Source organism: Physeter macrocephalus, chromosome 5 (genome assembly GCF_002837175.3).
Source record: "Physeter macrocephalus isolate SW-GA chromosome 5, ASM283717v5, whole genome shotgun sequence".
In the NCBI taxonomy this organism is placed as follows: domain Eukaryota; kingdom Metazoa; phylum Chordata; class Mammalia; order Artiodactyla; family Physeteridae; genus Physeter; species Physeter macrocephalus.
The window spans coordinates 42134121-42148841 of record NC_041218.1 but is presented as its reverse complement, the minus strand read 5'-3'; the positions used below and the strand labels follow the sequence as shown (position 1 = coordinate 42148841).

General features: G+C 41.4%; 1 protein-coding gene across 6 annotated transcripts in view; it reads right to left on the bottom strand.

Annotated features, from left to right (window-relative positions):
* AOAH (acyloxyacyl hydrolase) overlaps positions 1–14721 on the bottom strand; it is a 191919-nt gene that overhangs the window by 118645 nt on the left and 58553 nt on the right. For all 6 annotated transcript variants that reach the window (XR_003679783.2, XR_008617356.1, XR_003679784.2 and 3 more), the window contains one exon: positions 3726–3785. Coding sequence is in view for 2 of the 6 variants with exons in the window: in XM_024130149.3 (XP_023985917.1) it covers positions 3726–3785 (60 nt within the window). In the remaining 4 variants the exon portion in view is untranslated. The remainder of the gene's footprint in view (positions 1–3725; positions 3786–14721) is intronic.

Here is a 14721-nt window from a genome sequence, read left to right as displayed (position 1 = left end):
TTCAACCTGGCTGGAGTATAAGGAACTGGGAGAACACGGTGAACCATGGAAGGAAGGAGACATGAGGACAAGCCTAGGACACTGCACTATGTGCTATCTTGAGGACGGTGGGGAATCCTGGAAGGTCTTAAGCAGAGAGATCACATTTGTATTTTGGAAAGATATCTCTGCAGGTGACATGAAGGCCTCGAGGAAGCAATATGGGACAGAGAGACCTGTTGGCAGATAAGGATCTGAGACGTGCTCCCGGGGTTTCTAACAGCACTACTGCCATTTGGTCCTGAATAATTCTTTGTTGTGGGCTGTCCTGTGCATTGCAGGATGTTTAGCAGAATATCTGGCATCTAGCCACTATAGGCCAGCAGCCCCCAAATGTCTCCAGATGTTGCCAACGTTTCCAGGAGAGGAGGAGGGGGGACAACATTGCCCCTGGTTGGGAACCACAGATGTGGGGTGGGAGGAGGAGGATGGGGGTGCAAAGGAGGGGTGTTTAGAGACCTGGTAACTGATTGAGATGAGCAGTGTAGATACACTGTAAAATAAACACCAGCGTGCAATTATACCACAACATTGGTGGCAATTTGGAAAAAGACACATTCTAAGACCCAGAGTCAGACTGCATTTGAATGTGTGAGCTACTTCTTTTAATATTTACTTTAGTCTGAAGGCCTTGGTCTAATTAACATAATGGCAATGTAGATTTTAACACTGATGATAACCAATACATCAAAAAATTTATACAACAGCCTGATAATTACTATACAAGGGGTGCAATGGAATAAAATGTTATAATTGCACAGCTGTTCACTGTCAAAATTCAGCCTGAAGGCTGCAGCTGTCTTTGACATTCATGGTGCAGAAATTAGATCTAGGATGTGGGCAATAGATGATGCAACTTGTCCAGGGACCCCCAGAATTCCTTCTGTTTGATCATGCAGCCTTTTCATCACACAGTACGGGAAGGACTAACCTCTTCTTACAAACTTGCAAAGGGAACTTAGATGGACACAGAGCAACAGTGCAGAGGTCCTCACTTGCACGTTTGACAGCCCCTTCCTTTCCATTCAAACCTTACTAGACAGAGGCAGAATGTGGGCTGTTATTAACTCAGCAATGGATTTAAAACATCACATCTGACGGCATGTAATCCCATCTAAAATGAAAGTCTCAAATCTGGGCTGTCCCTGGGCACAGGAGTCAGGCAGCATCTTTATTTTGCCATCTATTTAACCAGCTTCTGCTTGCATCTGGAGCTTTCCCACCCCAGGATGTTAAATGAATACAGAACAACAAACAGGGGTTGAATAAATGGAATGAGGTGAATGGGGTAAACAGAAGGTCAAAGCAGGAGCATAACATCTCTTCTGTACACAGCCAACGTAAGATTGAATTTCTGTGTGATGAAGTGCTTTTAAACCATTGTTGTGTATTATTTTACTTGAATTTAACTTGGATTATTTTACTTGGGGCAAGTTTGAACAGCAGCAATTTTTAAAGGCTTTCCAGATGGTTCTGTTGAGTAGGTAAGTTGGAAATCAGGGCCATCACGTACAGTAGTACAGGTTGTGCACTACAAGGTTCTAACATTCACATAGCCTGTGATGTGAATGGTGCTTCCTGAAATTCAGTACTGAGGAGGTCTGGTTGAGAGCTATTGGAATAGTGGAAGGGGTAGAAACTTGTAAGAAGCTAAATCTGGATGTAAATGATGGGTTTCTCACTTATTAGCTATGTGGAGTGAGGGAATTACTTAACCTCTCATCCTTAGTCCTCTCATCTGTAAAATGGGGTTGATAACAGAAATATGCTATCTACTTTGTAGGAGTTTTTGTGATAATTAAATAAACTGATGCCATGACTCAGGTGTTCTAAACCCTCAGATGCTTAGTGTTCTGCCAAATCCACAAAGACCCCCCCAGGGAGCCTCTCGGGACCTCCCTGAGATGCAGATCTTCTCTGGAACATTCCATTCCCTTCAGTAACACTAAACTCTTCCCCAGTCTGGATTCTCCATCTGACAGGCTGTGCTGAAATGACATGCAACCTACTCTGTGTTTCTCTCCGCATTCTGGCTAGGTCGGCAGTTACATCAGCCATCACAATGGAGTTAATTGCAGCCAATATCTTCTGAGCAGTTTTTCAGAGATGCTTATTTGCATTTACTGATTATTTTTTCCCTGATAGCTTTAATCTAGAGAGTAAATAAATTGGAGGAGGTTTTTGAGGAGTTTTTTTTTTTAATTGATGAATTGTTCAGTTGATTTTTTTTTTTTTTTTTGGCTTCTTGCAAGTCATGATTAGAATCCTGCCCCATGAATTATGCTCGCAATTCTGGTGACAGAAATGAAAAATTGTAAAATCCTAATTAGTCTTTGAGTTAATGCCAAGGCAGTTTGTACTAGTGAAGTAAACGATGCCCTGAGAATAAGTTTTTAGATGCATGTTGAGAAGAATAAGAGAAAAACGGTATTATTCTCCAGTCTGTTTAGAGTTCTGAAGGTGGTGGTCAAGGGTTTCATGTGATGTTTCAGTTTCTTATTCAACAACTTAAGCAGATTAGCTGAACCAGCTATGGTTGGCCTTTAGTTATTCACTGAATTAAATAATAATTGGGGATGCAGGCATTGTGATTGATTAATCAATTGTGCAGAAATGCCTGCATGCTGTCATCCAACATGTATCAGCCTTGTACATCAAAACCCATGTGCCCCCCACAAGTAGGGATGCCAAATAAAATATTGTACTGGACATACTTATACTAAATAATTATTCATTATTTATTTGAAATTCAAATTTAATTGGGCATCCTCTGTTTTTATTTGCTAAGTCTGACAAACCAAGCCATGAGGAATTTTCCTCCCCTTTATTTCCATGTTGCCAAATCAATACTACTTTGAATGTATTGAATCAGTGCCAGCCAAGGACGAAGGCCATGCCCTCTCATCTCTGATGAATGCTTCCTTCCTGCCAGGACTGCTAGCATTAGGGAGACACTGTTCTTTAAAGGTTTACCTTTCTACTTCCTCTTCAACTGGGGCTGATTGGCCACCAGGGCCCAAGTCAAATACTTGACTTAATGATAACTGATTTGAACTAGCCATTCTGTTGAATAAAACTATGATTGCAAAGAGGAAAAATTAGAGGAAAAGAATAATAATGGTGATGATTTTAGCTGGCATATATAGAGTGCTTGATAAGTTCCAGGCATGATACCAGACACCCCACACACATCAGCTCTCTTAGTCCTGACATCCATGCTTTGAGAAAGGAACACTGTTATTGTCCCTACCTCACTGATAGGGAAACTGAGGCTCAGCCTAGATCACATATATAGAAAGTGGAGGAGCAGGAGGATACAGCCTCCTCCAGTATGGTCTACTGGAGGGCAGCAGCTTTCAACAGTGAGTACCAGAGGATATTTGGCAATGCCAGGAGACATTTTTGGCTGTCACGACTATTGGGGGTGGTGGTGCTGGCATCTAGTGGGTAGAGGACAGGGATGCTGCTAACATCCTACAATGCCCAGGACAGTGCCCACAACTGGAGTTGAGAAATGCTGCTCTAGAGAGAAGAGAGGAGAAAAAAGAGGAAGGGACTCATATTCCTATTCAAACCCAATTCAACTGTGGCGTGTTGTGTTGTGGGTTTGCGTCCGGGGTAGCCCCTGGCCTTTGGAGGTGAACGTGCCAAGGAAAACGCTGGCATTCTCCCCGTTGGTTGCTTACCAGAGCTGGGGATTTCTTGACAATCTGTCTTGCTTTCTCTAGTGTCAATTTCCATGTCTCCTATAAAAATTAAGTTAGACAATATTACAACTTGTGTCTCATCTTTCCTTTCTCCGTGTTTTCCAAAGTGAGGTTTTTTTAAGTTCGTAACCTAGCAATAAAGGAATCATTCCATAAATTTCTGATAAAATAATTCACAAGAAAGCAATTTCATGTTAATAACTCTCTTTTTTTTTGGGCGCGGGGTACGCGGGCCTCTCACTGTTGTGGCCTCTCCCGTTGCAGAGCACAGGCTCCGGACGCGCAGGCTCAGCGGCCATGGCTCACGGGCCCAGCCGCTCCGCGGCATGTGGGATCCTCCCGGACCGGGGCGCGAACCCGTTTCCCCTGCATCGGCAGGCGGACGCGCAACCACTGCGCCACCGGGAAAGCCCAATAACTCTCTTTATTAAGGGATTTGCACTGTGCCAATTGCCACGCTAAGCACTTCACAAATATTATCATATTTAATCTTCACAGCAACTCTGAGATACATGACCTTTTTTACAGATGAGGAAATTAAGATGCAGAAAAGCTAAGAAACTGTCTGAAGATCTCAGAGCCAGGGTCCGAAAGAGATGCCATCTGAACCTCTGTCTTCCTGCCCGCTATGCTAAACTCAGTAACTTGTTTTTGGATCTGAAAGCCTCAAGGCAGGAGGCGGTCGACAGACAACCTGAGTGCCTTGTGCTGCAGGACAGAAGAACGGATGACAGCTTCCATTCGAGCTGACTCCACCTCTTGTTCACCTCCACTTCTCCTGCTTTGACATCGCCGTTTCTAGAGCACCCAAGGGCATCTTCTGAGTTCATGTTGCAAGTATAAAAGGTTAGCTAATTATTACCAATAACTTTTGTTGTGGAGCTCCATATCTGTGTATTTGTGGGAGGGTTGGGAGAAAAGTAACCTGGGGTAGGGGGTGGGGGAGGGGAAGTATTCACTCCCAGCACTGCTTCCCAGAGCTTTGGTCCCCCCTCCTCAAATGTCCTGACCCTGCCATATTCCTCCTCAGGCTGTCTTCTGTGTGGCCCTAATAGAACTTGGGTGATGGTTTACATGCCTGTGTTCAAACTCCAACTCTGCTGCTGACTAGCTGTGAATCCTTAAGCAAGTTATATTCTGAGCCCCTCAGTATCCCCAGAATTCCTTGACATATAAGAAAGCCCTATTTTCATTATCTGCAACATGGAAATTATAGCTACTGACCTCACAGGGTGCTGTGAGGATTACAGGACATCATGTCAGGCCTCTAGTCCAGGGCCTACCCTGATAGCCCCTGCTCAGTCATTGATAGTTTGATTGGAAAACTGTCTTTCAGCCCCAGCTATCCCCTCACCCAAATCAGTAGGGAAGCTGAGGTTCAGGGAGAGTGCCAAGGTTCTCAGTCCAGGTAACTGGGAACGTTGTCCCTGCACCTAAGCAGAAAATACAGGTACTGGGATAGGACTTGGAGCTGGCTGGTCAGCAGGAGAGGCCTCTTGGGAGATGCTGGCCTTTGTTCAGGAGTTGAGTCCCTACGTGACCATTCTGCGTGTTCTTCACCCTGGGAGATGCCTTCCTCCACCATGGAGCCCCGTGTGTTCTGAAGACCTCAGCCACGTTGTGTGTACATGAGTGGAGGTGTAATTGCTCAGTGGGAGCCTGGGTTAGAGTGAATTTTCCAGGAGCTTCTTTAGGAAGGAGGGGGGCAGAGCCAGCTGCAGCTTGCCCCCCATGGGCTGGCTCTGAACCCCTCTCCCTAGTGTCTGCCCCAAATCATATTCCACCTGCTCAAGTTCAAAGGATGGCAAACCACGGCTCTTGTGTCAGAGGCAGCAGGCCCACTGACGTCTAAGAGCACACGTTAGCAACTTGAGAAAAAAAGTTGCTCTCCAGGTAGGTCTTGTGGCCAGGATGCGCTTGTACAGTGTATGCTTCTTAAACCATTGAAGCACTACTGTTCCGGTTGGTGAGCAGCTGTGTCCCTGAGTGTCCCCCATCACTGCCTTGGCCATCCAGCCTCTCCTTAGGACTCCCCAGACCTGCCTGTGATCAGTCAACGTAGGGGCCAATGTCACGGTACAGTTTGGTGGGCATCTTCAGACCTTGATCCAACATGGCACCCAGTGTCCCTTCTGATTGGCTGGCAGCAGGGCCAAGACAGTTCATTACAATCCTCATTTTTGAAACATCGATGTCTTTAACAGAAAGACTGCTTAGGAAATGGCCCCATTCAAAAACTGACCTTACTGACTGCAATCTTGTCCTTTTCTGGAATTTTGATAAATCCTGGAAAATTTCCTATTGTATCAAGTAAGTATTTCTGGTAGGGTCATTATAAGACACTAGATCTAGCTGCAAATTTCTATTATGGTGTCCTTTTTGGCTGCCCTTGTTAGCTTAAAGTTCATTGTCCACAATATTGAAGGTGGAGCTCCTCTGCCTTAATTATGGGTCCCCTGCTTCTCTGCTTTGGAAATACCCCTTTGCACTTTAAGGTCCATCTCAAGCATCTACAGGGCCTAGCACAGTTCCTGCTACATAGTAGGTGCTCAATAGATACAGAAATAAAAGTAAAAGATATTTATGATATTGTGCTAAGCAAGGAAAAAACAGGCTATCAGATTTTACACATACAAAAAAAAATTCTGCTAAGAAATATGCCATAATAACTGTTGTTGATAACTTTTCCTTTTGGTTCTTTTCTGTGTTTTCTAAATATTCAATAATGAACACAAATTCAGCAATACATGCTTTTTTAAAAAAAGAACTCAATACATGTTGCCCTGTTTCTTACTGAAAAAGAAAATGATTTGTTCCCAGCACAGGGATGTGGTGAGGACCCTGGAGATCTGGGGGTGAACAGGCACGCCTGTCCTCCCATAGTTTCTGGGCTGGCAAGGAGACACCAGGAACTAGTACAGTAAATACAGTAAATAGAAGTGAGATGAAGCAGAGAGAGGGCATTGGCAGTGTCTTTTTAGGACAGGCCACTTGGATCCCCTCGAGATAACTGATTTGATTTTAATCCAGCTCAGTTCTTAGGGGAGATCAATGTTTAGTGAGGGATAAAGACAAGTGGAAAAAAAAAACAAAGAAGAAGAAGTGACAAGGGCTTCACCAAATGCCCTCTGATCCCTTTAGTGCTGGGCACAGTTGCTGCTTTTGGGGTCCTCCCTGGAATGCTGAGGGCAGATTTATCTGGTCTTGGCTTGACCAGAGCACCACTGTCTCCCACAGTTTAAGAGCACTAATACCAACATAAAAAAAAAAAAAAAATCGTAAGTGCTTTTAAAAAATGCTTTGGTAAAGCTAAATCCTATGTATTGAAAAATAGCCACTGTAGGATACAGTGGAAAGCAGATATAATAATAGACCAGCAAATTCCACCCAAAGGCCCGACACGCCACTATCTGATAAAAAATTATAAGCAGTGGAACTTCCTACATTTGTCTTTGTACCTAACAGAAATGGCCTCAAAGCCCTTTTTTCCTTCTCTTAACTCTTCTGGTCTGCCTTCTGCTGGAGTTATTTATGTGCTTACTGCCTTCAGGGGGCAGTCAAGTCCATGGGGATGGTTTCGTTCAAACCTTGCTCCATTTGTAAATCAACTTACGCCATGAAATCTGGGGGTGAGGAACAGCCTGTCCTAATAAACTTCTAGAAAAGATCTGGAGTAGATCAGAGATCTTCTCCCCACCCTCAAACCCCCTCATAAATGCCTGCTCTTTGACAATAAGAAACTCACGTCTAAAATCATTTCACGTCCCAGGGGCTCTCTCCTTTGTGGAGCCTGTCACTGCTGTCAAAGTACCACGTGAACAAAAGGCACTTTCTGTAATTTTCAAATCTACTGCTGCTATAATTGATAGCAGAGAACCCCATCATTAAAAATTATTCCCTGTAGAAACTCATGCCTAAAAATACAATTTTTCTTTATTTCCTTCACTCCTGAGTGTACCAGAATTCAATTCTTTAACATCACAGAACCTGAGAAGGCCCACTTTGTGAATGTGTCCTGTCCAATTCACCAATACTCCTGAAAAGTCGAGGGACATTGTGTTGAATTCTGGAGCATCCCCTGCGCACGACATTCTCTGCATGTTTTCCCATCGTTGTCAATACAGTGCAGTGTGCATTGGCTGAAACATTTGAATGTTTGGGAAATGCCTTTCTAAATAGTATTCCTTACCACAAAGTGGCTCAAACCCCTGAATATGCTAATATGTGCTGTGGCTCTCCCAGCAGGACATTTAGTTTACAGATTTCCCAAACTTTTAAAACTTAAAACAGCAACAATTTTCTTTTCTAGCACACCTATTAGCATCTCCCAGAGTGGGAGTAAAAGCAAGGATTTTTGTGTCAAACAGGTCTGAATTGAATCTGGACTGTGCCACTTATTGGCTCTGTGACTTTGGGCAAGTTATGTTTCCACTCTAAGACCCAGTTACCTCATCTATAAAATAGGGATAATAGTAATTATTACTTAATACTTTCTACATTGTAGTCTTATCACAGTTTGCTGTCAAGCTTCTCTCCCAAGTTATAAAACCCTTGATGAGAAGGATTATGTGTCATTCACTATTACAGCCCTAATATATAATTCATGGCACGACATAGATACTTAATAAGTACTTGTGAAATGAATGAATAGAATGAATGAATAGAATGAATGATTACACAGAGAAATGACTGGCTGAATGAACATTTCTTTCTCCTTTCATTATCAATCATATGCTCACAACTGCGCTTGTCCCTAGGTTACATGAATTTCTACACATTTGCATAGGTGCTTGGCATACAGAGCCAGAGCTCTCCCCAAACCGTGTGATTCTCTGCATTAAGTCATCCACACTCCATAGAGGCTACACTTGCCATTCCCCTGAGCCTTAGTGACCTCATGAGTCATATTATCTGGCTTGTATTAAAATTTCAGGCATACTTCCTTCTTGGAAAATATGTGGGAAATGGTGGGAAAGGTGCTGGAGTCCAGAGACCTGAACCACCAGCTCTGCTTGCAGATGACCATGGTTAAATTATGTAACCTCTGAGCGTCTGCTTTCTATCTGTAAAATTGGATGGAAGGACTCAAAGACGTTTGTTAAAGCTAATTTTGTTTGCTTGTCTTAATGACAGGCAAAGGGGGAAAATTGTAAGCAATGTGAAAATGAAGATGATCGCTCTCTCTCCTTGGTAACCTTTTCACTGTCCGCAACCTAGCATTTAAGCCATTGTTTCTAAAGTATGAAGACCATGCTTCCATCTTCTGAAAAATTACAACTTCAGAATGGAGGGTGCAACTGTAATCAGTGGCTGGAGAGAAAGTTGGGGAATAGATTGTGAGCTGGATATAAAACTCTCCTAGTTGGAAGCTGTAATGATGTTTCTGACTCACTGAGAGCAATCATCTGAGGCATAAGCAGATTCTCCATCAACAATGAGGGGCTTGGTTCTGGAAGTACTCATTTGATCTTGCAATTTGTTATGGTCAAATCTTTTCAGCTTCTCATTACTTTCTCCCTTTGATTATAATGTTTCCTTATTCCAGTTTCAAATCCCCTTCAGAGTCTATTTAACACTCTCATGAGTGAATTGCAGAGGAAGCCATCACACAGGCTTACAGAGATATAAGCCCTCAGCCTAGGGTCTTACAGCCCAAAGAACCATGGTTATGTATATTGCATTTCTTTATTCAAGGACTTGGAAAATTCCAAGTACAACATGGCATGGCTCCTTAGCAGTCTACAAAAGGGGAGAAGTCAGGGCTTCCCTGGTGGCGCAGTGGTTGAGAAACCGCCTGCCAATGCAGGGGATACGGGTTCGTGCCCTGGTCCGGGAAGATCCCACATGCCGCGGAGCGGCTGGGCCCGTGAGCCATAGCCGCTGAGCCTGCGCGTCCGGAGCCTGTGCTCCGCAACGGGAGAGACCACAACAGTGAGAGGCCCGCGTACCACAAAAAAAAAAAAAAAAAAAAAAGGGGGAGAGGTCAACTCTTTGCTTGATCATCAGAGCACACAGCAGCATATACCCATGATGGTTTTGCTCATATAAGTTTTTATCAAATAGTGGCATGTCTAGCTGCCACTAGACATTCCACCATAACCTACAGTGGCTATTTTCCAATACATAGGATTTAGCTCTATCAAAGCCCAATTTGATTTTCATGTTCCCACATTTCCCAGCTTTATGACTTTAAGATACATGGAAAAAAATGAAATCAGTTCATGTCATTTTCTTCCTCTGGAGACCAAAAAAAGGGAAAAAAAAAAAGGAGAGAGAAAGAAAGAACTGTAAAAGTAACAGAAAACACCACCACTTTTGAATGCATTCCCTTATATCACTAAATGTCTTTTCTTCATACATATTTTACCATTAGCTAAATTTCCTCCTTTTCTTCTCCTGGACCAATTCTGCACTGTGGAGCTATTAGTATCATCAGTACATTAGTCATACTGCTTTTATCCTTTTCTATGGGAAATACCTATTAAAAAAAAAAGTCTTATTTTAAATAACACTATTCCCACCCCACAACTTTTCCTGATATAGTTCACTGATTTTACTATAACCACCACCACTGCCATCATCACTACATACTTACAGAGGTTCTTCTATGTATCAAGTTCTCTATCAGGCACTGTATATACCATATACCTACTCAGCAAGGTAGGAACGAACAGTTCTTAACCTTACTTTATAGTTGAGAAGTCCACAACCCAGTACTGTTTAAGTGAATTGTCCAATTCACGATGAATTTTGTTTCATTTTGACAGTTTCTTCCCTAGTACCTGGGCATGTGCCCAAGTTCGCCATGGATGGACTCCATGGGCTTTTCTTATTATCTGATATTGTCCTACTCTTTTAAACACATGATTTCTGGCAAATAATTGGGTTCATCAGATAGTGGGTGTGGTTCAGTCCTTGGGTTGTCTTGGGTCAAGTACTGTGTAACATACTATTCTAATTTTTTACTGTTATTCTATTTGCATTCAGGTTCCTAGATCAGTCTTGCCTTATGTTACACAATTAATCAATTTCTTCATCTTAGTTTCCTACTGTTGCCATAACAAATTACCACAAATTTAGTAGCTTAAAAACAACACAAATTTATTCTTTTTTTTTTTGGCCATGCCACTCGGCCTGGGGGATCTTTAGTTCCCTGAGCAGAGATTGAACCCGTGCCATCTGCAGTGGAAGCACGGAGTCTTAACCAATGGACCACCAGGGAAGTCCCCACAAATTTATTCTTTTATAGCTCTGGAGGCCAGAAGTCCTAAATGAGTCTTAGGAGGCTAAAATCATGTGTCAGCAGGGCTGGTTCCCTCTGTACTTTCCAGGGGGAGAATCTGTTTCTTGCCTCTTCGGTTTCTAGCAGCTGCACACATTCCTTGGCTGATGGCCTCATCACTCTGACCAATACGTCTGTTATCACATTTTCCTCTCCCATGCTGATCCTCCTGCCTTTCTCTTATAAGGACCCTTGTGATTACACTGGGCTCATCCAGATGAGTCAGGATAATCTCTCCATCTATAGGTCCTTAACTTAATCATGCTTGCAAAGTCTTTTTTGCCATGTAAGGTAACATTCACAGATTCTGAGGACTAGGATGTGGACCTCTTTGGGGAGGCCATTACTCTGTATACAATACTGCTCATTGAACAAATGTTTATTGAGCAATTAATATATGCAGTGAAATGTGCTGGGCTCTGGGGAAGTCACAGGGAACTTGAGAAATAAATCAGCCAGATTATCTGCTTTCATGGAGCTTACACGTTAACAGAACAGGCAGACATTAAATAATAGTTTTACAGTTATTTATCTTATGGTACAACTGTTTAATTACAATTGTGATAAGTTCTGGAAGCATGGAATGCCATGAAAGAAGAGGAATCCTAGAGGACCTAACTTAACTTGGGGCATCAAGGAAAACTTCTTAGAAGAAATGACTTCTGATCTGAGCTCAGATGTGGGTGATTAATTAGGTAAGATAAGGGCCAAGAGTGGAAGCTGAGAGACCAATGATTAAAACTTTAAAACTCAAAGTATCTTTTAAAACTTTTCAAATTCAATAGGGTCATTAGCTTTTCTTGAGCTAAGGGAAGAAAGCATATTCTCAAGAGATATATAGTTGTCATTATTTTTTAACTTCTCAAAAGCAGGCAAGAAACATTTCCAAATTTGAATACCGTATAAGTAAGTACCTTCCTTGGAATTATCTGATTTCTTCTACTTATCAGAAGTCAGGGGTGACTTAACATTTGCATTGTTAGTGCTATCCACTGAAGATTCTTGGGATCGCTAAGAGCTTAATGACCCCCAAATAAGACTTTAAATAAGTCTGAGTAGATACATCCTCCAAGATTCCAAATATAGACTTAAACCAAAATACGGCTTGGAATGTCTGTCAAATCCTTTGAAATGCTGGGAGAAATGACTGAATAGCAGACTATACATCCAAGTATGGTGTTAAATGCTGTTCTAAGTTCTGTTAGAGTTTTAAACCTTCAAGTCTTCAGGGAGCAATTTAATTTAGTGGGCTCTGATAGTTACAGCCTTTCTGTTTCTGTGTTAATTTCTTGTCTAATGAACTTCAGAGAGTTTTGCAGAGGCAAAATACATAAGAGGCAGATGAAATCTCATTTAGTTTTCACTTTTTTAATTACGAGAAAAGGATCATGATATCCCCCTGTCATTTTTGGCCCCTTGATCTTCTTCTTCTATAGACCAATTTTTTTTGCAGCCTTTGTTCTTTTTTTTCTTTTTGATTTTGTAAGAGCTCTTTGAATCATGGAGAAAATAATTCATAGTGTGGCATATTACAAAAACATTTCCCAGTTTGCCATTTGTCTTTTGACTTTGTGTATGCCAGGTTTTTATAAGTTAGATGCGTTCATATTTCCCTTTGTGACTTTGGGCAAATTATGAATAAAATTGCTCAGGTTTTTCTTCTTTTATGGTTCCATTCTTTATGGTTCAACCTTTAATTTATTTGGGATTTATTTTGCTATAAGGAATAGATAAACACCTAGCTTAAATTTTATTCCCCAGATGGCTAGTCTTTAATCCCACCCATTTACTGAATAAACCAGTGTTTTGCCACTGATTTGAAAGGCTATCTTTTTTATCAAAAACAAGAATCTCAAATGCTTTTGGGTTTATTTTTAGATACTATATTCTGTTCCAGTTTAAGCTTTTAAGCTGACTTTTTTGCATCTAGATGGCTATATTCCCCTGTAATTTATCTCACTGCTCATAATTTCCTGAGACGTTTAAAGAGGAACCTTAGAAATATTGTCAAGTAAACAACTCCACAACCAACAATTTACTTGAATTTTGATTTCTCATGTATAAAATTGGGAAAATGGAATAACTTTGCAATTGTGTGGGAGGATTTTAGATGATGTATGATAAGTACTTAGTCCAGCTTTTGGTATGCTATAGCCACTCAGATTGTGGTTGTCAATTGCCTTTTATTTCTCAGCCCCTAATGTGTACCTATCGTACAACAGGGGCTTAGTAAATGTATATTATGAGACTAAGAGAATGACTGTCCATGCCTTGAAAGCCTATCAGTTTTAGCCAAGGCTCTTTTCACCTTAGTACCATTTCTGGCCTCAGTTATCAGAGATATGGTTGTCTTCCAGACACAGCTATGAGTTTATTAAGTGAGGTAATTTGGAAAACTTCATGAAGTCTTCCAGAATATCAAGGTACACAAAAAATGTTCCAAAGCTGTAGGTTATTCTTTCTCGGATGTTTGTTCCCTTCAAAAACAACATTTGATTTTCTAATGATTTGCCAAGTCACAGTCGAAGAATAGCCATCACTCAAGAAGGAAATTTCCTTAACCTAAAACTCTGATGATCACACAAATGCCTTCTTTCTTATTTAATAATTTGTTTTCTCGTAGGCCTGGATTTGTGAGAAAACGCTCACATACTATACAGAGTTAGGGTGGAGAACAGGAGAAGAGCAAATACAAGCTGTGTGGGTTGACCAGACAACTGAAGGAGAAGAGAAGCTTAATTTTTTCTATTTAGGTCAGGTTTTGAGCTACTATTTTGCTAGAGTTGTCCGTGGTAGTAGCCTTGGAGGCTCCAATGTAACCATGATGACAGAGGAAGCAATTTCCTTTCCTTGTTTGACACAGAGATTCTGTTAAACTGAGAACACGTAATCATTTTTATTTTCTATGTACCTGCCACAAAAAAGCCAAGTCATAACACAGATAGGTTAAAGAAATTTACCCAAACACACACACGCACACACACACACACACACACACACACACACACACACATACCATGTTGAACAAAATGGAGCTCGGGATCAGAGATTACTTTTCTTGAACAAGAACAAAGGAATAATTGATGGTTACTAGAGAACAGTTTGGTTTTAAACAGTGGAGATGCTAAACTCCAATCCTCTTGCCAATTCGACCTGACTGCTCATTCATTAATTCATTTTATTTAAAAAAATCACCATTTATTGAACATATACTTGATTCCAAGAACTGTGGTAGCCTCTGAGAATATGCCTCCAAAACTATTCAAGTTTGAGGCTCCTATTGTAATGAACTCTAGGCTGTCTCAATAGGGGAATAATGCAAAGATGCATTTCTGGGAGATAACTATGGCCTTGGTCAGAGTGGAGAACTGGAAAGGACAGAATGGATGCCCATGATGAGTCATCTGGAAGATTAGGGGCAGGAAAGGCCCAAGTCTAGATAGATGGATCAAGACATCTTTTTTTTTAATTAAAAAATACTTTATTGTTAAAAAAAAATGGGATCAAGACATCTTAAGGCTTAGGTTTGGTCTGTAAAAAAGATAAAGAAGAAGATGCACTGGGAGTACAGACTCCAGCAAGTGCTGGGAAGGAATGTAGAGAGAAGGGGTATTATGAAGGCATTACTGTCCTATTTTCTAGGAAGAACTGGGTTCAAATGTAAGCCCATTCATTCAATACACATTTATTGGG